At 42.1% G+C, this 26,620-nt stretch overlaps 1 protein-coding gene across 1 annotated transcript in view; it reads left to right on the forward strand.

Moving 5' to 3' along the window:
- Positions 1-512: 512 nt before the first annotated feature.
- Positions 513-26,620, forward strand: part of slc68a1a (solute carrier family 68 member 1a) — a 44,158-nt gene continuing 18,050 nt past the window's right edge. The window contains exons 1-3 of the mRNA XM_043713064.2: positions 513-564; positions 14,134-14,412; positions 22,791-22,870. Coding sequence (XP_043568999.1) covers positions 14,251-14,412; positions 22,791-22,870 — 242 coding nt within the window. The 5' untranslated portion in view covers positions 513-564; positions 14,134-14,250. The remainder of the gene's footprint in view (positions 565-14,133; positions 14,413-22,790; positions 22,871-26,620) is intronic.

Raw genomic sequence — 26,620 nt, forward strand, 5'->3', positions numbered from 1 at the left:
TTTTAGTTAGAAATAAAAAGACAACGGGTTTTTTTTGGTCCTCCTTTGGGGGTTTAGTGCGAATGATTGACTGTATTCCTTGGTTTCTCCTGCATTGTTGTTCCATTCATCTCCTTGCAGCCTGTTCACCGTGAGTTCTGCAGATCCCAATTCCAACTACACTCAGACCCTGATCGCCACGTCTGCAGCGGCTGTCAATCAAAGCATGTCGCGCACGCGCAATCCCGACATGCGCGCGCGGCTCAGAGCACCCGCTGCGTCAGTTCGCATGCGCGGACGCCCCATGGGTGGGCGGGGTGGACGATCCGATTGACGGGCCTTCGGCCAATAGGGGACCGGGTACCCGTGCGCACGGACGCCATGGTGACCAATGGGTGAGGGCGGAGGGGGCGAGCTCAAAGACCGGCCGCGGAGCGCGGGGAAGATGAGGGAAGGCGGAGGGACGGCGAGTGCCCTCAGCAAAACCGGGCCCGGCTGAGGAGGAGGAGGAGGAGGAGGAGGAGGAGGCCGCCGCCGCCGCCGCCGCCCGGAGCTGGGCTGAGCAGACCCCAGGGGAACTGGATGGTGAGAGATAACGGAGCAGCCGCCCTCAAACTGGGATTTAAACCGGTCTCAGGGGCTCCCACCCGGGGGACGGGGGAGTGAGGGGCACCGAGGTAGAGTGGGGGTTGGGGAAACCTGGGAGGGGGGTGTCGGGGGGAGAGAAGGGAGCGGGAGCGGGGGGGTGTAGACAGAGATTTGGGGGTGAAGAGAGAGAGAGGGCCCTCCTGAGGGTAGTTTGGGGTATTGGGCTGGGGGGGGGGGGGGAGTGGAGTTTTGGGGGCCTGGGGAGAGTTGTGGGGGGTTGGGGAGAGAATGGGGGCCATGGGCTGTAGACAGAGAGGTGGGGGTGTATAGAGAGAGAGAGAGAGAGAGAGAGAGCTCCTCCTGGGGGTTGTTTGGGGAGTAGGGGGGTCGTGGGGGATGGTCCTGGACTGGAGTGGACTGGACTGGACTGGAGGTTGGGTGTTGGATGGACAATGGGTGGAGGGTTTGGCGGTGACAAGGGGGCCATAGTGATTGGGAGGGAGGGGGATGTTGGGGATACGTGGGTGTTGGGAGGAGAGAGGGGGTTTGGGGAGTGGAGAGGGCTCTGGCAATTTGTTAGGGAGAGGGTTCTGAGGAAGGAGAGAGCTCATAAATATGTGGAATTGGGGTAACAGAGAGAGAGAGAGCCCCAGAGGGTGGGATTGTGTTGTGTCAAGAGTCAAACTTTGGATTTGAGGGGGGCGGTAGGGGATAGGTTCCTTAAGGTGAGAAGCAATGGGGGTATGGAGAGAGAAATGCTGGAGGGGGCATGGGGTAAAGAGAAGGGAGTAATGTACAGACAATGTGGAGGGTGGAGAAGGAAAGGCTGGAAAAGCTCATCAGGTCTGGCAACATCTATGCAGGGAGAAACAGAGTTAATGGTTTGAGCTCTGACTTTTCAGAACTCCATTGGAGGTCTGGAGTATTTCCCTCAGTCGTTTTCCAATGATGCACGTACGGGAAAACTTGGACAGAAAGAAGCTGATTAGTGAGGGCCAAGGCCCTTGCTCTGGGGATAGATACCAGTAAAGGCCTGGAGAGTTTCTGTGTCTGCTCTGATCTCCTTGTGTTACTGCAGCTCGAGGCTGAGAAGAGATCATTCTTCTATATACTTACTGAAAAATATATATTCCTGCACAGAAATGAGAAGTTTAGCTGTGCAGCAAAATATTTGGCTAATTCTGTAGCAGTGACTATTTGCATGCAGAATGACATGCTTCCCTTTAACTTCCCCTTCTCTTTGTTCCTTTGTGGTAGTTTAAAAATTGTTTATACTATATAATTTGTATTTATGTATATTGTATTCACTGATGTATGCCTTGCAGCAATTGGGCAAGAGTAATTTTGCTCTGATTGTGGTGAAATCATTCAAACACTTGTTAAATTTTCGCACTGCTTAGTCCCTGCTACTTCCGCAGCTCTGCTGATTTGCCCTCAACTGTCAAACTATATATACCCTCCCCTATTTGCTTCCTTTGTTCAAAATCCTCTTCACAGAGCAAATACACTTGTTTAATTTTTCAATTCTTCTCCTCTGTACTGTGCATTTAAGTGATCTCTCATTTTATATAATTGTAAATTGTCATTGGAACCCTTAAGTTAGATTTATTAATTTGAATGTATGATAACTATTGTGACATCGAGAAGAGACCTAATATTAGTTACGAAGGATGGGAGACTGGTGTTACTTTTCCAATGATGACGTATTTTCAAAGAGTAAATACTCTCTAATCGAGTCTTTGTTTTAAAGATTCTTGCAGAAAATTGCATGTTGTCAGTTAAAGGAGACATCTTGCTTTTGAATAATCACTTTCAAGATCCTCATTTTAGTCAGCTTGTTTCTATATTTGTAATCCGGTGCAGACATTTAGCAAAAAGTTGCAGTTATGTGTTTCTTTTTAACACAAAAGTACTTGAGGTACTTCACAGGAATTCAACAAGATTGTGTTGACGTTGAGCAATTGGAGAGAGAGCTTGTGATTATGGATTTTTTCTGTTACTTTAAACAAGTGTTTGGCAAAGATATTAGTTCTTCGATTTTTAATTTTGTCCACCCAGTCCGACACCGGCACCTCCACATCATGGCGTATTATCTAAATTAAGGTCATCTCACTTGGATGTTAAGTCTTGATTTGCTGGTCCAATTGCAAATATCCCACACCATGTTGCTGTTGGAGGGCTGAGTGACGACACTGTCTTTTGTTGCATGTGCCTTGTCTTACAATAACTCGGTTTTCCTCAACATCAAGATTACTTGAAAATCCTAATACCTTTTATGGGTATATCAGAAATAAAGGAATGACTAGAGGAAGGTTATGGTCAATCAAAGATACTAGTGAAAAGTTGTTTATGGAATCTGAGGACATAGAAGAAGCATTTAATGAATACTTTTCATCAGTATTCACATTGGTAAAGGGTAGTGTTAGTGAGAATAGGGAGATGCAGGCTACAAGATTAGGTGGGATTGAGGTTGACAAAGAGGAAGTTTTAGCAATTTTGGAAGGTCTGAAAATAGATAAGACCCCTGGGCCGGATGGAATTTATCCTCTGATTCGCTGGGAAGCCAGGGAGGTGATTGCAGAGCCTTTAGCTTCGATCTTTATGTCATCATTGTCGATGGGAGTAGTGCCAGAAGACTGGAAGATAGCAAATGTTGCTCCCTTGTTTAAGAAGGGGAGTCGGGACAACCCTAGTAATTATAGGTCAGTGAATCTTCCTTCAGTTGTGGGTAAGATGTTGACAAAAGGTTATAAGAGGTAGGATTTATAATTATCTAGAGAGGAGTAAGTTGATTAGGGATAGTCAACACTGTTTTGTGAAGGATAAGTCATGCCTCACTATGGGCGGCACGGTGGCACAGTGGTTAGCACTGCTGCCTCACAGCGCCAGAGACCCGGGTTCAATTCCCGCCTCAGGCGACTGACTGTGTGGAGTTTGCACATTCTCCCCGTGTCTGCGTGGGTTTCCTCCGGGTGCTCCGGTTTCCTCCCACAGTCCAAAGATGTGCAGGTCAGGTGAATTGGCCATGCTAAATTGCCTGTAGTGTTAGGTAAGGGGTAGATGTGTAGGGGTATGGGTGGGTTGCGCTTCGGCGGGGCGGTGTGGACTTGTTGGGCCGAAGGGCCTGTTTCCACACTGTGTAAGTAATCTAATCTAATCTAACCTTATTGAGTTATTTGAGAAGGTGACAAGGCAGGTGGATGAAGGTAAAGCTGTTGTGGTATATGTGGACCTCAGTAAGGCATTTGATAAGGTTTTGCATGGTAGACTATTGTATAAAGTATGGGGTTTTGGGATTGAAGGTGATTTAGTGGTTTGGATCAGAAACTGGCTAGCTGAAACAAGACAGAGAGTGATGGTTGATGGGAAGTGTTCTTTCTGGAGCTCAGTTACCAATGGTGTACCACAAGGATCTGTTTTGGGGCCACTGCTGTTTGTCATTTTTATAAATGATTTGGATACAAGTGTAGAAGGATGGGTTAGTAAATTTGCAGATGATACCAAGGTAGGAAGAGTTGTGGATAGTGCCAAAGGATGTTATGGGTTACAGAGGGACATAGATAAGATGCAGAGCTGGGCTGAGAAGTGGCAAATGGAGTTTAATGCGGAAAAGTGAGAGATAGTTCACTTTGGAAGAAGTAACAGGAATGCAGAGACTGAGCTAATGGTAAAATTCTTGGCAGTGTAGATGAACAGAGATCTCGATGTCCAGGTGCATAAATCCCTGTAAGTTGCCACCCGGGTTCATAGGGTTTTTAAGAAGGCATGTGGCATGTTGGCGTTTATTGGTCGGAGGATTGAGTTTCGGAGCCACAAGGTTATGCTTCAGCTGCATAAGACACTGGTAAGGCCGCACCTGGAGTATTGCGTATAGTTCTGGTCACTGCATTATAGGAAGGATGTGGAAGCTTTGGAAAAGGTTCAGAGGAGATTTACTAGGATATTGTCTGGAATGGAACGAAGGTCGAATGAGGAAAGGCTGAGGGAACTGAGGCTGTTTTCGTTGAAGAGAAGAAGGTTGAGAGGTGACTTAATCAAGACAGATAAGATGATCAGAGGGTTAGGTAGGATCTCGCTGTCAACCCTTTTTTCCTCAGATGGTGAAAGCTAGCAAGAGGGGACGTAGCTTTAAATTGAGGAGTGATAGATTTAGGACAGATATCAGGGGTAGTTTCTTTACTCGGAGTAGTAGGGGCGTGGAATGGCCTGCCTGCAACAGTAGTAGACTCACTGAGGTTAAGGGCATTTAAATGGGCATTGGACATTGATACAGATAATAATGGAATGGTGTAGGTTAGATGGATATCAGATTAATTTCACAGGTTGGAGTAACATCAAGGGCTGAAGTGCTGTAATGGTCTATTTTCTATGTTCTTGATGATGGCCAAGTCTCCATTTGAACCTATCCATGGTTTGTATTTACCCATATAGTGAGATTAAGGAATAGAAAGGAATTGGGAGGGAATTTCAGCGCACTGAGTCAAAACAGCAGATAATACAGTTGCCAGTTGTGGGGCAGAAGGGGTGGAGTGCACAAAGCTCTTGAGGTTAGAGTGTTTGGAAACACTGGGAAGCATGGCCAAGGGGGAATTTTAACATAAGGTTGAGAATTTTAGCATCAGAGTTTAGCTGGACCAGGAACTAGGGTAAGTGAGTGAGAGTAAGCAGGCCTTTACTGACAGTTCCTGTACTCCACACAGCCCACTTACACCTTCTGCCCAAAATCCACAAACTTTATTGCCTGGGCAGATCCATTGTTTCAGTCATTTAGGACTGAGATGAGGAGAAATTTCCTCTGAGTGGTGAGCCTGTGGAATTCTATCAAAGAAAGCAGTTGAGGCCAAGACATTGAATGTTTTCCGAGAAGCAGTTTGATATAGTCTTGGCTGGGTGTTATCTATGCTTATCTAAATCTGATGTCTTGTGCATCCCCAATCTTAATTGCACTAATGGTGGCCTTGAGTCCAGCTGCCTATGCTCTCTGCTCTGGAAGTCTTTTCCAAAACCTGAATTCTCTTTGTTTATGTCAAATCTTAAACATCCTTTTACCAAGCCTTTGGGCGCCTGTGTGAATATTGCTTTCTTTAATATGTTTTTGTAAAGTCCCTTGAATGTGTTATTATTTTAAAATTGTCACTGTTAAGTCCAGTATTTTCTGTATCCTTAATTGTTCTTGAGGATAGTGGTGAACGAGGCTGTTGTAGTGTTGTGACCAAAAGTTCACAGTGGGTTGGAGTTGCAGGATTTTATTCCTGAGATTGTCTAGCATTTCATGGCTGAGAAAACATTGCAACAGTAATAATACAATAATATTCAACCTTTAACATCGTAACAAATTCTCAAGTGTTTCACTAAACTGTAATCAAAAAGTGAATACTTGGCCAAAGGAGGCAATATAGTGGTCAAGGGATGACAGTGAACCTATTCAAAGAGCTGAGTTTTACAGAGTATCAAGGGGGGTAATAAGTGGGTAATAAGTGTGTTTAGATAGCGAATTCCAGAGTGAGGGATATAGGGGGCTTAGCTCACTAAGAATAGAGATGCTCAAGAGATCAAAGAAGCAGAGTCCCTGAATTGGGTGGGATTGGGGAGGTGAATGAATAAGGGAGCTATCGAGATTGGATCATGATTGAGAGTGCATTGAGGCACGAGGGAGGTTGTGAGCAGTCATACTTTGTCTATGGCGAAGAGATGGTGGGAGGCTGACCAGAGTGTTATCCCATACCACGTCACATTTGATATTATCCAGTGTTGATCAACTGTAACTCTTCATTTCTTTGATTTAAAATCTTCAACTTGGTTTGTAAATCCCTCATGGGCTTTTTCTTCTCTATAAATGTATGTTTCCTCCAGCCTTGTAAATGCTCTCCTCCTCACCGCCTCCCCCTGCCTACATCTTGTTACCTCTCCAACCTCTTCAAAAATGTTGCTCTTGGGTAACCCTTCCTAATACCAATCATTAATTTGGCATCCATTTTGTTTTTCTGATTTGTATCTCAATCCCTTGGGACAATTTTTTGTGAAAATGGAAAAGGGTTTGGAAAACAAAGTTACTTGCAGCATTTTATTACCTGAGATGTGTGGTGAAGTAGTTAATATACTCTAGTCTTAACAGTTGATCTTGTGTAAAAATCATCTTTTGGCCAAAAATTTTAATTTTTTCTGCTTACCACTTGCTAGCCACTTCTCTGTCTGATTCTACCACTCACTTCTTTCTCTCCTAAACTCCTGCTATAAACAAGAGTAGCAGCAAGAAGAAGAAAGAAAATGAGCAAAAAGAGTGAAATGGCACTGAGCTGGTCTCTCTCTCTCCTCCAGCCTCAAATCAACGCTAAAGTGTTAGTCTGAAGAACAAGTAGAATTTTGTACCCAAAAATGTATGAATTTCAGGTCCTCCAAATATTACTCTGGATAAGTTTACTGTCCACATTTATTTGGTCTCAAACAGCTCACATTTAGACTAGTAAATAGACTCCATGTCTCTATAAAAATGATTTGGAATAAACAGAGAACACAGGGGGCCAACACCTTTAACACATTGTCTAGCTATCACCATTGCTAACAGCTAACCTGAGAATGCAACTTTTTAAAAAAGAGGTTTTGTGATTTACACATGAAAGAAGTGAAACTATCACTGTATTCTAACATGAAAGGCTTAACAGACAATCAATTTTTCAATATATAATTTCAGTTACATCACACTGTAAATTTTTGCTATAAATTCTGTGTTAGGATTGAGCCCTCCACTACCACCTGATGAAGGAGCATCGCTCCGAAAGCTACTGTGCTTCCAATTAAACCTGTTGGACTATAACCTGGTGTTGTGTGGTTTTTAACTTTATAAAAATGAATTGTGTTCTCCTATTTACAATTCATTGAATATAAAATTCAAAATTGTGGTGGGAATAGGGAAGTTATCGACTAGAACAAAGATCTAGAACTTAATGCATGATGGGATAGAGAGCTATAGAAATTCATGAGACGAAGAGAATGGTAGTCGTGGTAACAATAGTTCTGAAGATGGGTTGTATAGGAACTCTGTTAACTCAATTTCTCTGCTGTCAGACCTGTCGAGTTTCTCCAGCACTTTTTAAAATTTTAGATTGCCAAAATCTGTTGTAGTTTGCTTTTATTTTAGTGCATATCAGGATACATGCAGCAGAACTGAGGCAAATTGAAATTCCAGAAGGTTGGGCAATGAGTGGTCAGCAAGGATAGAATTGGAGCAGAACCAGAAGAACAAATTAATACTTGCACATTGAAAATACCCATGTGTACCTACTTCTGGTAAATGGGTTGACCTGAAACATGACTTTTTTTTTCCCTGACTAATTGCACTGCAAGGATGCTAAATCAGGGGCTAATGGGAGCTGTGGTGCCGAAAGTAAATACAATCACTACCACAAAAGGACAAGTGGTAGTTATTGTATTTATGGTGCTAAAAGCTGTTAACCCCTCACATCCAGGGGACCTTTCAGGGAAGTAGTGACAGAGGTAATGGATGCACTGATAGTAATCTTTCAAGAGTCCTTTGATTCAGGAAAAGCCTCAGAGAATTGGAAAGCTTCCTTGTTCAAATGGGATGGAGACAAGAACAGGTAAATATAAGTTATTTAGCTTGACATCTGTCATTGAGATGTAATGGCAGAGAGTTTAGAAACACAAAGCAGAATCAGCATTACTTCATGAAGGGAAATCATGCTGTGTAAATTTTTGAGGAGGTAACAAGCAGAGAGGGAAACGAATAGATGTAACATTTTTTGATTTCCAGAGGCATTCAATAAGGCACTAAATATCAGCCTACCAAATAATAACCATGGAGTGTGGGTATACACTATCAAAGGTAGAGGATTGGCTAACAGAGTTGAGATAAAGGGAGCATTTTCAGGAATGCAATCTGTAACTAGTGGAGTGCCACAGGGATCTGTGCTAGGGCCAAATCATTTACAGTATATATTAATTACTTGTATGATGGAAATTAATGTACTATCGCCAAGTTTGTAGATAACACAAAAATAGGTAGAAGGCAAGTAGTGAGGATGACATACAAGTCTACCGCATCATATAGATAAATGAGTTGGCAAACGTTTGGCAGATGGCCTACAATGTGGGAAAACCTAGGTGATTCACTTTGGCAGGAAGAATCGAAGAGTTGAATATTGCAGGTTGTTCTGCTTTAACATGTGTTTTGTTAGTGCAAATTGGCTATAACACGATTGACGAATTGTGGATTTTGTTTGGATAACACAAACTTTCTACTGAACGGGTGTAGCGATCCTCTCCAGCGTGAAGTTGTAGAGGAACGCGACTGTTGCATTATAACAGACCTGTATTTAGATGGCCAAAGACTCCTAAGGCTGCGGCAATGAGGGATTTAGGGGTTTTGATTCGCAAAAAGTTAAGATCCAAAATTCAGGGTCGATAGAAAAGCCAAATGCAATGTTGACTTTTACTTCAATGGCAATGGAGTATAAAAATAAGGAGACTTGCCAAAACTGTACGAGATGCTGGTCAAACCACAGCTGGAATGTGCACAGTTTTGGTCCCCTTACCGAGAAAAAGATACATTGACTTTGGAGGCAGTCCAGAGGAGATTTACTAGATTGATCTGAGGTGTGGAATGCTTTTATTATGAGGGAGGGTTGCTTTGGTTAAGCCTATACTGTCTAGAGTTTAGCAGAATGAGAAGTGACCTTATTGATATTTAGGGGACTTCTCAGGATACTTGAGGGGATTTTGTTTTTCCTTGTGGGTGAGCCGAGGACCAGAGGGCATAATCTGAAAAAGCAGTCACCCATTTAAGACCGCCGAAGAGAAAAAATTCTCTCAAGGGTGGTCAGTCTGTGGAAATCGTCTCTGCAGAAAGCTGTTGAGCCCAAGTCATTTTTGTATGTTCAAAGCTGAGAGAAATTTTTAATCAGTAAAGGAATCGAGGGTAATGGGGAAAAGGCAGGGTGGTGGAGTTGAGGATGATTGGATCAGCCATGATCGTATCGAATGTGGAGTGGACTACATGGACCAAATGACCACCTTGTGGTATTTTGATTAAAAACTGATGGACCTACTGTGCGTTTTCTGTCTTGGGTTCTTTAAGTACAGTGGTGTTTTTGTATGTTATCTGCAAGGGAAATATTAGCTTGTTTCCTCAAGAATATTTTTAATAAACATTCCTGAGATTTTATTTTGTGTGTTGTCCATGCAGTAACTGCAATGGTGACTATATTTTTAAGAATCTCACTTTGTGGTATAAATGCAAGAATTGAAGGGTGTCGTCTTCACTTGGTATGAAGGAAATTTGTTGAATTTGTTAATGTTTTTGGAGAATTACAGTTTAAAATAAAATATAACCTTTGAAGGGCACAAAATTCCAAGAAAACTTGTATTGAACTGTGTGTCAGTTTAAAAATAGACTGTCCAGACCAAATAGGAAGAGGAGTTGGCCCTTAATTCGACTAGAAAAGGTTACCTTTGAATACAAATTGAAACATGCAGCAATTGCATTATGTGTATAACATTGAGGGGAACATGGGGAAGACTTGATTTACTTCGAAGCATAGGATAGCAGCTGAGCACTTTCTCAGCAGAGAGGAAAATTGGCAGGAGAGTCACTCTGGATTACTTTTGTGCATGTTAAAAATAACCAAGGCAACAGATTGCCTGCCTCACACAAAGAAGTGGCACCTAATGCAACAAGAACCAAAACGAATGGGAGAATAAATATTGAAGATGTTGAATTTAGATGTTGAGGTAGGTGCAGCTGTCTAAAGGGTGTTATCTGTTGCACTAAATTTATTCCAATCATCCTTCTGTCTTCTCCTGAATGAGGTTTTGTGGTTTAGTATAGATGCCAGTACCACAGTAGCATTTTGCCCAAGCTCCATTCTTCCCTGACTCTGCCTCCCTGGACAGCATATCAGACGTAGAAGGAATGCTTTGATTAACTGATATTGAAACAAATTTGGTTATGACATTTAAGAGGAAATTTTAAGTAAAAGCATTAAAAGGCTCAAGGAAATTTGAATTTGAGTAGTTGTCTTTGGTAAGAGAGCTGAAAGTGTTGCTGGAAAAGCGTAGCAGGTCAGGCAGCATCCAAGGAACAGGAGAATCGATGTTTCGGGCATAAGCCCTTCTCCTGTTCCTTGGATGCTGCCTGACCTGCTGTGCTTTTCCAGCAACACATTTTCAGCTCTGATCTCCAGCATCTGCAGCCCTCACTTTCTCCTTTGGTAAGAGAGCTGTCATGCTCATATATAATGGGTCAAAATGGCTGTTTTTGTTATTGAAACTTATTTTGCGGACAGTCGCGATGTAGTGGTAATGTCTAATGAACTAGTACTCCAGAACCCAAGACTAATGTTTTGGGGACATGGGTGAAATTTGAATTCAATACAAATTTGGAATGAAATGTTACCCTTTTGACAATGATATAACCATTGTCGATTATTACTTCTCTAATATCTGTCAGGGAAGGGCATCTGCCATCCTTCCCTGATCTGGCCTATATGTAACTCTAGATCTCAACAATGTTGTTGACTCTTAAAGTTCATTAAGGCAGGAAAGTGAATATCTTGTTTCAAATTTTGTGACTCTACTTCCTCAGACATAATGGGCCTTGGGTGCCCAGTGATCCTTCTGTTTTTTTTGAAGTTATGCTGCTCTTTGTTTGAATTAATCTGCACTTAGAGAGGCAGGGGTTAATCTGAAATAGTCAATATAGTCTTGTCAAGGGGAGGGCAGGGTCTAACCAACTTGATTGAATTTTTCAAAGCAGTAAACAGGTATGTCGATAAGAACAATACATTTGATGCTGTCTATTTGGACTTCAGTAAGGCTTTTGATAAGGTCTTGCATGGGAAACTGATAGTAAAGGTAAGAGCCCATGGGATCCAAGGAAATTTGGCAAATTGGATCCAGAGTTGACTGAGTGGCAGGAAGTAGAGAGGGAAGGTTAAGTGGGTGTTTTTTTGACCGCATATCCGCGTCCAGTGGAGTTCACTGTTTAAGCCCTTTTTCTTTGTGGTATATATAATTGGTTTAGACTTGAATGTAGTGGAGTTGAACAGTAAGTTTGTGGATGATACGAAAGTTGGTGGATATAAACAGTGAGTAGGATAGCGATAGGACGACATCCTGATCAGTTGCAAATGGAATTCAGTCTGGATAATTGTGAAATGATGCATTTTTGAAGGACAACAAGATAAGGATATGAAAGAAAGAACTGTGGATACTGGAGATCTGAAACAGAAGCATAAATTGCTGGTGCAACTCAAAAGGTCTTGGTAGCATCTGTGGGAAGAAAACAGAATTAAAGTTACAAATATGGTGCCTTTTCTCCCCACAGATGCTGCCAGACTTGCTGAGTTTTGCTGGCAAGTATCTGTTTTTGAAACAACATAAGAGAACACAGGAAGAACTAGAGGACCCTGGGAAGCACTGAGGATCGGAGCGGCCTTTTGTGTACAGAAGGAAGTGGGAGGAGTTAGTGGAGGAGGTGGGGGCATGCTGGAACTGGATATAACATTGGTTAGACCTCAGTTCTCGAATCCACTTAATGGGAATGTGATTGCACTGAACAACAGAGGAGATTTGTAAGGACGCTGCCTGGGCTGCAAAATCTGATATGAAGAGAGATTGGACAGGCTGGGGTTATTTTCTTTGGAACAGGAGAGACTGAGAGGGGACATGATTGAGATGTATAAAATTGAGGGGGGTAGACAGGAAGGAATTTTACACCTTGATGGAGGGATCATTGGTTAATGGGCCTAGATTTAAGGTAAGTGGCAGGAGGTTTGGAGGGGCTGAGAGGAAAGTATCTCTCACCCAGAAGGTGGTGCGAATGTGGCATTCTCTGCCAGTAAGGGTGATGATTGCAGAAGCTGTCGTAATATTGAAGAAGTACTCAGATATGCACTTGTGATGTTATGGGCCAAGTGCTAAGAATGTGTTGTTGACCATGTTTTTCAACCCGAATTTTTCAGAAAGGTTCTCGATAAATGTCATTTTGCACACATCGCAAGTCATTTTAAAAAAACACACACAAGCATAAAGTATGTAAGCTTAAGTAATCTTCCCAATGGGAACATTTTTAAAATCAACTCTCCCTTTTGCTTCAAACGTTTTTAAAAAATCAAATAAACAATTTTTTTAGTAGTCCCTTGCATGAGTGAAAATATGCATGGTTTTATCCAGATAGAGGAGGCGAAATATACTAAATAAGATCCAGATTTTATTTTCTTAAGAGAAGAGATGTTGAAAATAATATTACTTCTCAGAAGTTGTGCCAGTTAATCTTTCTGGAAGCTTGCCATTTGCAAATGCTGTTCATATGAGTATTTTAATATGGTACCACACTTTCTTTAGTGGTAACACCCCTATCTTGTTCAGGGCTTGTTTCAGTTGTTAGAGCAGAATGTCTATGACAGCATTAGTCTCTTTGGATGCATTGCATTTGTTTGAATTTTTATCCATTGTCTTTTCCTCTTGAGCATGTGGTCAGATTGTATTGTGCAAAGCATGTAGCTTTGGCAACGAGATTGAGTGAGATAAAAGCATGTTGTTTGGAGTATTTCCTGTCTCAGATGGAAGATAGCAAAATTCAGAATGTGTTTCACATCCATTGACAAGTCCCCCATGTCCAAGTAAAGAATACAGCTGTGTAGCATTTTTCCTTGACTGTAGAGAGTTTGATTTCAAAAATTGATATTTATCTTCAGATTACAGAAAAAGAGAATTAAAAGACATGGTTACCATGAAATACATGATTATCATTACAAGAGGAATGTTTCCACCCCCCCCCACCCAGAAAAACTGTGGCAGTCTCTGGAACTTCGAAGTGTTTGTTGAGATATCAGTGATCTTGAATTCTGCAGAATCAGATTATCTTCTTGTGTTTCACTGATCTTATTTTACAATGCTTCACTGTGTTGTTCAAAAATGTTTGAGGTTAATTTAACTGTGATATATTGTAATGTAATTCAACTATAATTCCAGCAGTTTTTTTGTTTTAGTGGATTTGTCACTACAATTTTTTAAATAGCAGTTTTCCAATCATTGTGATTAACAGCTTGCACTTGCATAGGATCTTTTAATGTACCAGGTGCCACGTAGTACTTTACAAGGGCAGCAAACACAACTTAGCAGTATAATAGGGTATTAGAACAAATGATCAAAGGTTTGTCAGTGAATTGACTTTTTTGTAGATTATTTTAAATGATGAAAGATGTAGAGAGGCCAGATTTAAGGTGGAAATTAGTGGCAAGGTCATGACACCTACTAATGCAGCTGGCATTGGTGGAGCGAATTAAAATTTGAAGTATATCAGGCCAGAGTCGATGGAGGGCTGTAACCTCTGATTGGGTTGGCTGTAAGACTGATGTAGATCACAGGTAATGAGGGGCAAGAAATTGCGCTGAGTGTTTTAAAACCAAAGCATTTCTTAACCATGTGCTCTTTGAAGCCATTAAGCACAAGGTAAATAGGTGAGTGAAATCTTGTGCAGTATGTTATGGAGTATTTCGTATTCTGATGAACATATTAATATTGTTATCTTTGAATTACTGTTCATAGGTTACCAGGGATTGAAAGCTTCTGGCTGCTCGTGTAAATTTGAAACACCTCTGCCAAAGACGGAAATGAAATGACTGCGAAGAAGTTTGAACTAGAGTGCAATGGACTGCTGAAGTCATGGGAATTAGACAAGTGAACTGCATGAGTATACCTACAGCAGTGCTGTATGGTTCCTTATCTCTGTTTGTCTCCATTCTGCATAATGTGTTCCTCCTTTACTATGTAGACACATTTGTATCTGTTTACAAAATCGATAAAGTATCCTTCTGGATTGGGGAGGTGAGTCTACGTTTTCTTTAAAGTTTTACTTGGGAGCCCATCCATAATTTCTCTGTCAGCACTGAGATACATAGTTGCAGCTGTTTGTGGTTGCCCATTGCAATCCGTCTAAAATGTTTAATAGAATTCTTTCTTTAGTGCCGTACTTGACTTGTTGCAGTATGAAGTTTTGTCCATTGCGCCAAGTGAATTTTTGATGTTTCAAATCGAGAAATTCAGCATCCTCCGTGTTAACTTTGTTATTACAAAATCTTTTATTGCAGTGTTCAGCAAATAAACTGTTGTTTCAAAATTAAAACTTTAATTTCCTTTTGTTAATTATTCACAATCTGTTTCAGAAATACTTGCAATCGCTACTTAAATGGTCTATTCAGTAAATGCATTAAGATTGAATTAACATGAGAAGATTCCAGATGGTTTTTGTTCTTAATTACAAAGTCCCTTTACGGCTGTTTAAAATAAGAATTTTTTAATATTGTAATCAGGTTATGAATAAATTTTGTAGTCTAGACCATTTTAAAAATGAACCACTGGGTCCATAACAAGGTAAATACGTTTTGGTTTGTCTTCAAATCCCAGCCACAGTTGCTGTAAACTGCATAAGTAATTGGACAGTTCGAGTGTTAAGGACAGTGCGATGTAAAATAATGTGATTTAGTGCTTTGAATCAGCTCATAGTTAATTGTTCTCCTGTACAAAGGGTTTGGAACTGGTTGAAGTAAAATCTCAAGTTTCAACATTCAGTCATTGATCTGTTGGGGTTTGTGAAGAGTTTGTCAAGAGTAATTGAATACTTTGGTGGAGGGTGAGGGGGAGAGAAAGTATTTGGCATATTTTATAACTTCAGTTGCTGTCACTTAGATGTTATTTAGCCAGGAAGAATGAACTCAACCAGTGCTGTGACATAAAGATAAACCTGTCAGTAATTTGTTGAAAATAACTTTGGGAAAGGTGGTGTTTGGAAAGCTTCCAGAGGCTTTGTGCATAGATTGAATGGACAAATAAGTATTAATTTTGTGATCCTTACAATTATAGTTTAATGATTATTGCAATTTGCAAGATACCTGAGTGACTTTGTACACATCTTGACTACAATTTTCACTTTGAAAAATATTGTTTATCCATATCAGCATGATGGTCATGAGCTTGTAGCTTGATTACAGCTTAGAGGAAATCTAAAGGGATTCAGCAAAGTTTGTTTCTGACTATTTCATTTCTATACAAACCAGTAAAGTCTATAATCCTGGAAATGTTCTCATTTTCATATACATAGCCAAACTCTGAGGAGAAGGTTTACTCGGGTGAGAAGTTGAGATTGCTATATTTATTTCTTGGTGTTGCTTTATTACTTTCACTTTTTCTATTGTGATTTTTGAATGGGCAATCAATCAAGTTGATTATACTTGACTGCATATTTGATTAGCGGTCAATGTGCATACTTCATTTGTAGAGTCAGTCATACAGCATGGAAACAGACCCTTTGGTTCAACTAGTCACACTGACCTATTTACAAACTAAAATAGTCCAACCTGCATGTGTATGGCCTGTATCCCTCCAAACATTTCCTATTTATGTACTCATATGTGATTATCCAAATGTTTTTTAAGGGTTGTAATTGTACCTGCATCCACTGCTTCCTCTGGCAGTTCATTCCCCACTCTAATTATTTTGTGTAAAAAAAGAAAATTGCCCCCATGTCTTTTTTTTTTCAAAATCTTTCTCCTCTCATCTTAAAAATATGCTCCTTAGTTTTGAACTCTCTCACCTTAGGGAAAAGACTCTTGGTGTTATGATACAGCAGTAAACCCTTCTGCCGGAGGTGAGGTGCCGGAGGACTGGAAGGTTGCTCATGTTGTACCCCTGTACGAGAAGGGTAGTAGAGATATTCCGGGTAACTATAGACCAGTGAGCCTGACGTCAGTAGTGGGAAAGTTGCTGGAGAAGATACTGAGGGATATAGTCTACTTATACTTAGAAAAGAATGGGCTTATCAGTGGTAGGCAACATGGTTTTGTGCGGGGGAGATTGTGCCTTACCAACTTAATAGAGTTCTTTGAGGAAGTGACCAAGTTGATAGATGAAGAAAGGGTTGTTGATGTCCTGTACATGGACTTTAGTAAGGCGTTTGATAAGGTTCCCCATGGTAACTATTAGAGAAAGTGAAGTCACTTGGTGTGCAGGGTGTTCTAGCTATGTGGATAAGGAACTGGTTGAGCAACAGGAGACAGAGTAGAACTTGAAGGGAGTTTCTCGAAATAGAGAAAGATGACCAGTGGTGTTCCACAGGGGTCAGTGTTGGGGCTACTGTTGTTTGTGATATACATAAATGATCTGGAAGAGAGCACTGTTGGTGTCATCTGCAAACTTGCTGATCATATGAAGATTGGTGGAGTAGCAGACTGCACAAGGGACTGTCAAAGAATACAGGAGAATATAGATAGACTGTAGAGTTGGGCGGAGAAGTGGCAGATGGAGTTCAATCCAGACAAATGTGAGGTGATGCATTGTAGCAATTCTAATTCTAGAGCGAATTATACAGTGAACGGAAGAGCCTTGGGAAAAGTTGATGGGCACTGAGATCTGGGAGTGCAGGTCCATTGTACCCTGAAGGTTGCTGCACAGGTGGATAGAGTGGTCAAGAAGGCATATGGTATGCTTGCCTTCATTGGACGGGGTATTGAGCATAAGAGCTGGCAAGTCATGTTAAAATTGTACAAAACATTGGTTTGGCCGCATTTAGAATACTGTGTACAGTTCTGGTCGCCACATTACCAAAAGCATGTGGACGCTTTTGAGAGGGTGCAGAGAAGGTTAACGAGGATGTTGCGTGGTATGGAAGGTGCTAGCTATGAAGAGAGGTTGAGTAGGTTAGGATTGTTTTCATTAGAAGCAAAGAGATTGAGTTTTCAAAATCATGAAGGGTGTAGACAGGGTAGATAGGGATAAGCATTTTCCCAGGGTGAAGGATCCAATAACGAGAGGTCACGCTTTCAAGGTGAGAGGTGAAAAGTTTAAGGGGGGTACATGTGGCAAGTACTTCACACAGAGGGTGGTGGGCGTCTGGAACGCATTGCCAGCAGAGGTGGTAGAGGCAGGCACGATAGATTCATTTAAGATGTGCCTGGACAGATGCATGAGTAGGTGGAGAGCAGAGGGATACAGATGCTTAGGAATTGGGCGACGGGTTTAGACAGTAGGTTTGGATCAGCTCAGGCTTGGAGGGCCGAAGGGCCTGTTCCTAAATTTTCTTTATTCTTTGTTCTTTGGTTTAATTAGCACAGAGAACAATCTCGCAGAAAAGCCAACCTTGCCTCGTAATCTGTTAAAGAATGAGTGAGAGAGAACTACCCAAATTCCACTATTTAAAGAACAAATCTGTTTTATTCTTTAACTTCAAAAATTAGCATTGAACAACACCTATTTACACCTCTAAGCCTCCCACTCTACAACAATATACTGATCCAATAGAGCCCCTATTAAATTTACAGCAACTCAATTTTTTCAAAACCAAACAGTGGCTGTCATTTCCGGTATCAATCTTCCCCTGTTTGTAGATCACCCTAAGTTGTCTTCGGTCTTCTGCAAAGGTGTTTCAGATGATAAAGGTACCTTTTTTAGTGTGTGTTCTGAATAGCAGTCTTTCGATGGCAGGTGCTCTTTCTCTGCCTAACTGTCCGGCTTTTTATACTCCAAACATCAGATCGTCTCATTGTTGTCAAAACAGTAAAATTCAAATTCATAGTCATAGAGATATACAGCGTGGAAACAGACCCTTCGGTCCAACCCGTCCAAACCCTTCCCATTCATATACCCATCCAAATGCCTCTTAAATGTTGCAATTGTACCAGCCTCCACCACTTCCTTTGGCAGCTCATTCCATACACATACCACTCTGTGTGAAAAGGTTGCCCCTTAGGTCTCTCTTGTATCTTTCCCCTCTCACCCTAAACCTATGCCCTCTAGTTCTGGACTCCCCGACCTAAGGGAAAAGACTTTGCCTATTTATCGTATCCATGCCCTTCATGATTTTGTAAACCTCTATAAGCTCTGACGCTCCAGGGAAAACAGCCCCAACCTGTTCAGCCTCTCCCTGTAGCTCAAATCCTCCAACCCTGGCAATATTCTTGTAAATCTTTTCTGAACCCTTTCAAGTTTCACATCATCCTTCCGATAGGCAGGAGACCAGAATTGCACGCAATATTCCAACAGTGGCCTAACCAATGTCCTGTACAGCTGCAACATGACCTCCCAACTCCTGTACTCAATACTCTGACCAATAAAGGAAAGCATACCAAACGCCGCCTGCACTATCCTACCTACCTGCAACTCCACTTTCAAGGAGCTATGAACCTGCACTCTAAGGTCTGTTTGTTCAGCAACACTCCCTAGGATCTTACCATTAAGTGTATAAGTCCTGCTAAGATTTGCTTTCCCAAAATGCAGCACCTCGCATTTATCTGAATTAAATTCCATCTGCCACTTCTGAGCCCATTGGCCCATCTGGTCAAGATCCTGTTGTAATCTGAGGTAACCCTTTTTGCTGTCCACCATACCTCCAATTTTGATGTCATCTGCAAACTTACTAACTGTACCTCTTATGCTCCCATCCAAATCATTTATGTAAATGACAAAGTAGTGGACTCAACATTGATCCTTGTGGCAATCCACTGGTGACAGACCTCCAGTCTGAAAAACAACCCTCCACTACCACCCTCTGTCTTCTACTTTGAGCCAGTTCTGTATCCAAATGGCTCGTTCTCCCTGTATTCCGTGAGATCTAACCTTGTAGCTTGGGGTATAATTTAAACTGGTTAAATTCGAACTGTTGTGAAAACGACTCATCTCTAGGTTACAACCCAAATGTTATATCTTCAAATTATCCCATACACTTTGTGCCTGCTAGTCAGTCACATGACCAGTGCTTGCCAGCTTTTCAACTTTCACTCTGTCTTAAAGGGACAGTACACACCTTCAACTTCATAACACAATTCACCCTATCTGTGCCCCTTATGATTTTATAAACCAATACAAGGTCACCCCTCAACCTGCTCCGCTCCAGTGATAAAAGTCCCAGCCTATATTTATAACTCCAATCCTTTATTCTTGGTAAATCTTTTGAGTCCTCTCCAGTTTAATAATATCCTTCCAATAACAGGGCAACAAGAGCAGTGTACACCAGTTCAGAGGAAGTCTCTCCCCAGCGTCCTGTACGACCTCAACATCATGTCCCAAAGCATGGTTATTAATTAACGTTGTTCTTTTTGGGTGTATCTTTGGTAACCTGTAAAGAACAAACATTGGTGTCTTGTTGGTAAGGGGTCAGTTAGCTTAGTTGACTGGATGGCTGGTTTGCAATGCTGAGTCCTGCCAACAGTATGTGTTCCACTCCTGCACTGGCTGAAGTTAATATGAAGGACTCTCCATCTCAGCATCTCCCCTTGTTTGAGGAGGTATGGTGACCCTCAGGTTAAACCACCACCAGCCGTCTCTTTCTAGTGAGAGAGCAGCCTGGAGTACAGCAGTTTTACCTTTATTGGTAAAATATATTAGAACTGCATTCATTGTTTTTGATATCGCATTTCTGAAGGCCCTAAATGCAAATAGATTTGTGTCTGGCAGCGCAATCTTGTTAAGACATGAGTCATTGCACAACGACCTTAAAGTCCTGCTTGTACTGAACAAAATGTACAATAATTGTGGAGAATCTGTGTTTGCTTGGCTATGTGCTTCTCTCCACACCACTCACTCGGAACGTGATCACAGTACACTATCCATGGAAATAGTTTGCTTCTTTAACTATATTCGCATTTTCAGCAACAGACTCTGCCTTTTAGATTTAATCTCCAAAAAGTCCAGAACATAAATTCATAATGAATATGATTAGTTAGCTGTGAAGTGCTAAGAGTCATAGAGGCATTGGGATGTATAGCTCGGAAACAAACCCTCCAGTCCAACTCTTCCATATCCTGAATTCATCTCGTCCCATTTGTCAGCACTTGTCCCATATCCCTCTAAACCTTTTCTATTCATATACCCATCCAGATGCCTTTTAAATGTTGTAATTGTACCAGCCTCGACCACTTCCTCTAGCAGCTCATTCCATACTCGTGCAACCCTCTGCGTGTAAAGGCCGCCCCATAGGTCTCTTTTATATCTTTCCCCTTTCACCCTAAACCTATGCCCTCTGGACTCCCTGACCCCAGGGAAAAGACTGCCTATTTATCCTATCCATGCCCCTCATGATTTTATAAGCCTCGATAAGGTCACCCCTCAACCTCCGCTACAGGGAAAACAGCCCCAGCCTATTCAGTCTCTCCCTATAGCTCAAACCCTCCAGCACAGGCAACATCCTTGTAAATCTTTTCTGAACCCTTTCAAGTTTCACAACGTCTTTGTGAGAGATGGGAGGCCAGTCTTGCACACACTATTCCAAAAGATAAAAATCACAGAACATCAAGTTTAGTTGGAATCCCTAGCTTTCGAAGTGCTGTTCTTTCATCACAACCACCAGAGATTATTGGCTTTGTAACATGATTTGTTTATGGTAATCATTGTAGAATCGTTGATAGTCTCAATACAGTCATTTTCAGTTCCAGCACAGCCTTTGTTAATTTCAGCGCCATTTTCTTGTTAGTTTCAATACAGACATTCGGTTTCAATGTCTGCGCGGAAGTCCATTGCTGTAATGGACGGTAATCGCTTTTCCTGAGAAGGACGATTACTACAGCCCTGGTTATTACACTCTGTATAGAGTTTGTATCAAGCTGTTAACATTTCTATCAAAGGTGTTGGCTGGACCCAGACACTTTGGGCAGTGCACGTTACTCATGTGTATTCTCTCCCCCATCTGTCTTAAACTAATCAACTAGGTTGTGAGTGCTTTGTGCTGACATTCTGGTGGCCCCAGGCAGTATCTGTATTTGCTCTGCTGTCTCTCTTCATATTGTAGTCCGGTGGCCATCTTATGTGTCAAGTGGCCAACTGATGGCTCAGCGGCCAACTTGTATGTCCATATGCCTCGTGTTACCCTGCCCCGTGTCATCTCCCACTTCACGATAATGAGGCGACCGGAACTGAACACAACATTCCAAGTGTGGTCGACTCAGGACTCAATAGAGTTGCAGCATTATCTCATGGCTCTTAAACTCAATCACCTTACTAATGAAAATGAACACACCATATGCTGCCTTAACAACCCGATCAACTTGGGTGGCAACTTTAAGGGATGTATGGACATGGGTCCCAAGATCCCTCTGATCCTGCAGACTTACTAACAATACCTCCTATGTTCTCATTCAAATCATTTATATAAATGACCAAAAGCAATGGACCCAGCATCAATTCTTGTGGCGCACCACTGGTCACAGGCCTCCGGTCTGAAAAGCAAGCCTCCCACTCACCACCCTCTGTCTTCTACCTTCGAGCCAGTTCTTTATTCAAATGGCTGGTTCTCCCTTTATTTCATGCAATCTAACTTTGCTAACCAGTCTACTGTGAGGAAACATGTTGAACATCTTACTGAAGTTCATATAGATCACATCCACCACTCTGCCCTCAGCAATCTTCTTTGTTACTTTTTCAAAAAACTCAATCAAGTTCGTGAGACATGATTTCCCATGCACAAAACCATGTTGACTATCCCAAATCGGTCCTTACCTATCCAAATGCATGTATATCCTGTTCCTCAGGATTTCCTCCAGCAACTTGCCCACCACTGATGCCAGGCTCACTGGTCTATAGTTCCTTGGCTTTTCCTTACCACCATTCTTAAGTAGTGTCACCATGTTAGCCAATCTCCAATCTTCGGCACCTTACTTGTGAGTATCAATGATCCAAATATCTCAACAAAGGGCCCAACAATCACTTCCTTAGCTTTTCATGGAGTCCTATAGTATACCTGATCAGGTCTTAGGGATTTATCCACTTTTATGCGTTTCAAGACATCCAGCATCACCATGTCTGTAATGTGGACATTTGTCAAGATGTCACCATCTAATTCCCCACGCTCTTTATCTTCCATGTCCTTCTCCACGTAAGCACTGATGCAAGATACTTGTTTAATATCTCTCCCATCTCCTGCAGTTCCACGCATAGGCTGCCTTGCTGATTTTTGAAGGGTCTCATTCTTTTCCTAGTTATCATTTTTGTCGTTAATGTATTTATAAAAGTCCTTTGGATTCTCCTTAACCCTATTTGCACAGCTACCTCATGTCCCCCTTTGAAGGTATTTTCCAGGTTAGCTGTTACTTGTTGGGTTTCTGTCAGGTTCTGAAATACAAATGACTTTTCCTTAGCTAGGTTGACTTTTTCACCCTTGTATCCAATAGTTTCTGCTTCCTTGTTTTCTTTAGTTTACTCTTCATTTTCTTTTCTTGCAGACCATTTTTCTCCTATGGAACAGTCTTAATGATCCATTATTTGGGTGGCTTAGTGACCGCTCGTTTCTGAGCACACAGCAGTAAGTAAAATGGTCATTCTCTTTAATGAAGAACCTGTGCAAAGTTGTATAAGTTTTTAAATTGAATTCACAAATCAAAATTGCTGAACTGTTTTACACAGTACCTTGTGCAAATTTTGTTTTGAGTTCTGTTACTTCATCTGTTGTAGCATTGGCAACCCTTATTAAATATTTAGTATAACAAAAATACGAGCTGTTAGCTTAAGTAAAATCTGTGGTAGTTATTGATAGGAATACAAGCTCAAAAGTAAAGTTTTCTTTTTAAGTAAGCCTTGTGCTTTCCTACATGTCAAGAACACATAGATTTTAATAATAAATGTCATGAATTTTATCATTTTTGTTTGAGCACACTCATCCACAGAAATATCCAAATTCAAAACTGTCCACCTCTTCTCTTTTGATATTTTATTGCTGAGTTATTTTGGCCCTGTTCTTCCAGCCTGAGTGCATTTAATGTTTTATTATCATTAATGATTGAGTGAATTTTGCATATTCTAACCTTCATTCATAATGTAGTTTGTAATGTTGATTGGTCTGTAGTGGTGGTTCAGCATTTCACTTTCATTTGGGCATTACCGCTTGATTTATAGTTTTTATTTCAATTGTTGGTGAACTTGCAGCTTCTCTAAAATGGCTCAGCTGGTTTTAATGGTGAGCATAGAACATAGAAAAATACAGCGCAGTACAGGCCCTTTGGCCCTCGATGTTGCGCCGATCCAAGCCCACCTAACCTACACTAGCCCACTATCCTCCATATGCCTATCCAATGCCCGCTTAAATGCCCATAAAGTGGGAGAGTCCACCACTGCTACTGGCAGGGCATTCCATGAAGTCACGACTCGCTGAGTAAAGAATCTACCCCTAACATCTGTCCTATACCTACCACCCCTTAATTTAAAGCTATGCCCCCTCGTAATAGCTGACTCCATATGTGGAAAAAGGTTCTCATGGTCAACCCTATCTAAACCCCTAATCATCTTGTACACCTCTATCAAGTCACCCCTAAACCTTCTTTTCTCCAATGAAAGCAGCCCCAAGTGCCTCAGCCTTTCCTCATACGATCTTCCTACCATACCAGGCAACATTCTGGTAAACCTCCTCTGCACCCGTTCCAGTGCCTCCACATCCTTCCTATAGTATGGCGACCAAAACTGCACACAATACTCCAGATGCAGCCGCACCAGAGTCTTATACAACTGCAACATGACCTCAGGGCTCCGGAACTCAATTCCTCTACCAATAAAAGCCAGTACGCCATATGCCGCCTTCACCGCACGATTTACCTGGGTGGCAACTTTCAGAGATCTGTGTACATGGACACCAAGATCCCTCTGCTCATCCACACTACCAAGTATCTGACCATTAGCCCAGTACCCCATTTTATGTTACTCTTACCAAAGTGAATCACCTCACACTTAGCTACATTGAACTCCATTTGCCACCTTTTTGCCCAGCTCTGCAGCTTATCTATATCCCGCTGTAACCTGACACATCATTCCTCACTGTCAACAACTCCACTGACTTTCGTATCATCCGCAAACTTGCTCACCCAACCTTTTAGCCCCTCCTCCAGGTCATTTATAAAAATGACAAACAGCAATGGTCCCAAAACAGATCCTTGCGGAACACCGCTAGTAACTGCACTCCAAGATGAACCTTTACCATCAACTACTACCCTCTGTCTTCTTCCAGCCAGCCAATTCCTAATCCAAACCTCCAACTCACCCTCAATGCCATACCTCCATATTTTTTGCAGTAGCCTACCATGGGGAACCTTATCAAACGCCTTACTAAAATCCATATACACCACATCAACCGCTTTACCCTCGTCCACCTCCTTAGTCACCTTCTCAAAGAATTCAATAAGGTTTGTGAGGCACGACCTGCCCTTCACAAAACCATGCTGACTATTCTTGATCACAACATCGTGGGCCGAAGGGCCTGTTCTGTGCTGTATTGTTCTATGTTCTATTCCTATCCAGATGTTCATAAATCCTATCCCTTACAATTCTCTCTAAGACTTTGCCCACAACAGAAGTGAGACTCACCGGCCTATAGTTCTAGGGTTATCCCTACTCCCCTTCTTGAACAAGGGAACCACATTTGCTATCCTCCAGTCTTCTGGCACTATTCCTGTAGACAACGAGGACATAAAAATCAAGGCCAATGGCTCTGCAATCTCCTCCCTTGCTTCCCAGAGAATCCTAGGATAAATGCCATCAGGCCCAGGGGACTTATCTATTTTCACCCTTTCCAGAATTTCCAACACCTCTTCCCTACATACCTCAAAGCCGTCCATTCTAATTAATTGTGACTCAGTATTCACATCGGCAACAATGTCCTGTTCCTGAGTGAATACTGACGAAAAGTATTCATTCAGTGTCTCCCCAATCTCTTCAGCCTCCACACGCAACTTCCCACTACTATCCTTGACTGGACCTATTCCTACCCTAGTCATTCTTTTATTCCTGACATACCTATAGAAAGCCTTAGGGTTTTCCCTAATCCTACCAACTAAGGACCTTTCATGTCCCCTCCTTGCTGCTCTTAGCTCTCTCTTCAGATCCTTCCTGGCTACCTTATAACTCTCAATCGCCCCAATTGAACCTTCCCGCCTCATCTTTACATAGTCCGCCCTCTTCCCTTTAACAAGGGATTCCAATTCCTTTTTAAACCACGGCTCCCTCACACGATCCTTTCCTCCCTGCCTGACAGGTACATATTTATCAAGGACACTCAATAGTTGCTCCTTGAACAAGCTCCACATATCAATTGCACCCTTCCCTTGAAGCCTACTTTTCTAAGCCACGCATCCTAAGTCGTGCCTCACCGTATCATAATTTCCCTGCCCCCCGGCTATAACTCTTGCCCTGCAGTGCACACTTATCCCTCTCCATCACTAGAGTAAAAGTCACCGAATTGTGGTCACTGTCCCCAAAGTGCTCACCTACCTCCAATTCTAACACCTGGCCTGGTTCGTTACCCAGAACCAAATCCAGTATGGCCTCCCCTCTTGTTGGCCTGTCTACATATTGTGTCAGGAAACCCTCCTGCACACATTGGACAAACACCGACCCATCTAACGAACTCGAGCTATAGCTTTCCCAGTCAATATCTGGAAAGTTAAAGTCCCCCATAACAACCACCCTATTACTTTCACTCTTCTCCTGAATCATCCTCGCAAACCTTTCTTCTACGTCTCTAGGACTATTAGGAGGCCTGTAGAAGACCCCCAACAGGGTGACCTCACCTTTCCTATTGCTAACCTCAGCCCAAACTACCTCAGATGGCGAGTCTTCATCCGTCGTCCTTTCCACCGCTGTAATACTATCTTTGACAAGCAATGCCACACCTCCCCCTCTTTTACCCCCACCTCTGACCCTACTAAAACATTTAAACCCTGGAACCTGCAACAGCCATTCCTGTCCCTGTTCTACCCATGTCTCCGTAATAGCCATAACATCGAAATCCCAGGTACCAACCCACGCTGCAAGTTCACCTACCTTATTTCGTATACTTCTTGCATTGAAGTATACACACTTCAAGCCACTTTCCTGTTTACAGGCACCCTCCTTTGAGATTGATGCCATGTTCCTAACCTCCCTACACTCCAGGTCCTGCACCCTAAAGCTACAGTCTAGGTTCCCATGCCCCTGCAGAGTTAGTTTGAACCCCCCCCCCTCCCCCAAGAGCACTAGCAAACCTCCCCCCAAGGATACTGGTGCCCCTCAGGTTCAGGTGTAGACCATC

Source organism: Chiloscyllium plagiosum, unplaced genomic scaffold (assembly GCF_037043375.1).
Source record: "Chiloscyllium plagiosum isolate Xiang-an unplaced genomic scaffold, Cpla_swu_hap1 HiC_scaffold_22, whole genome shotgun sequence".
Classification (NCBI taxonomy): Eukaryota; Metazoa; Chordata; class Chondrichthyes; order Orectolobiformes; family Hemiscylliidae; genus Chiloscyllium; species Chiloscyllium plagiosum.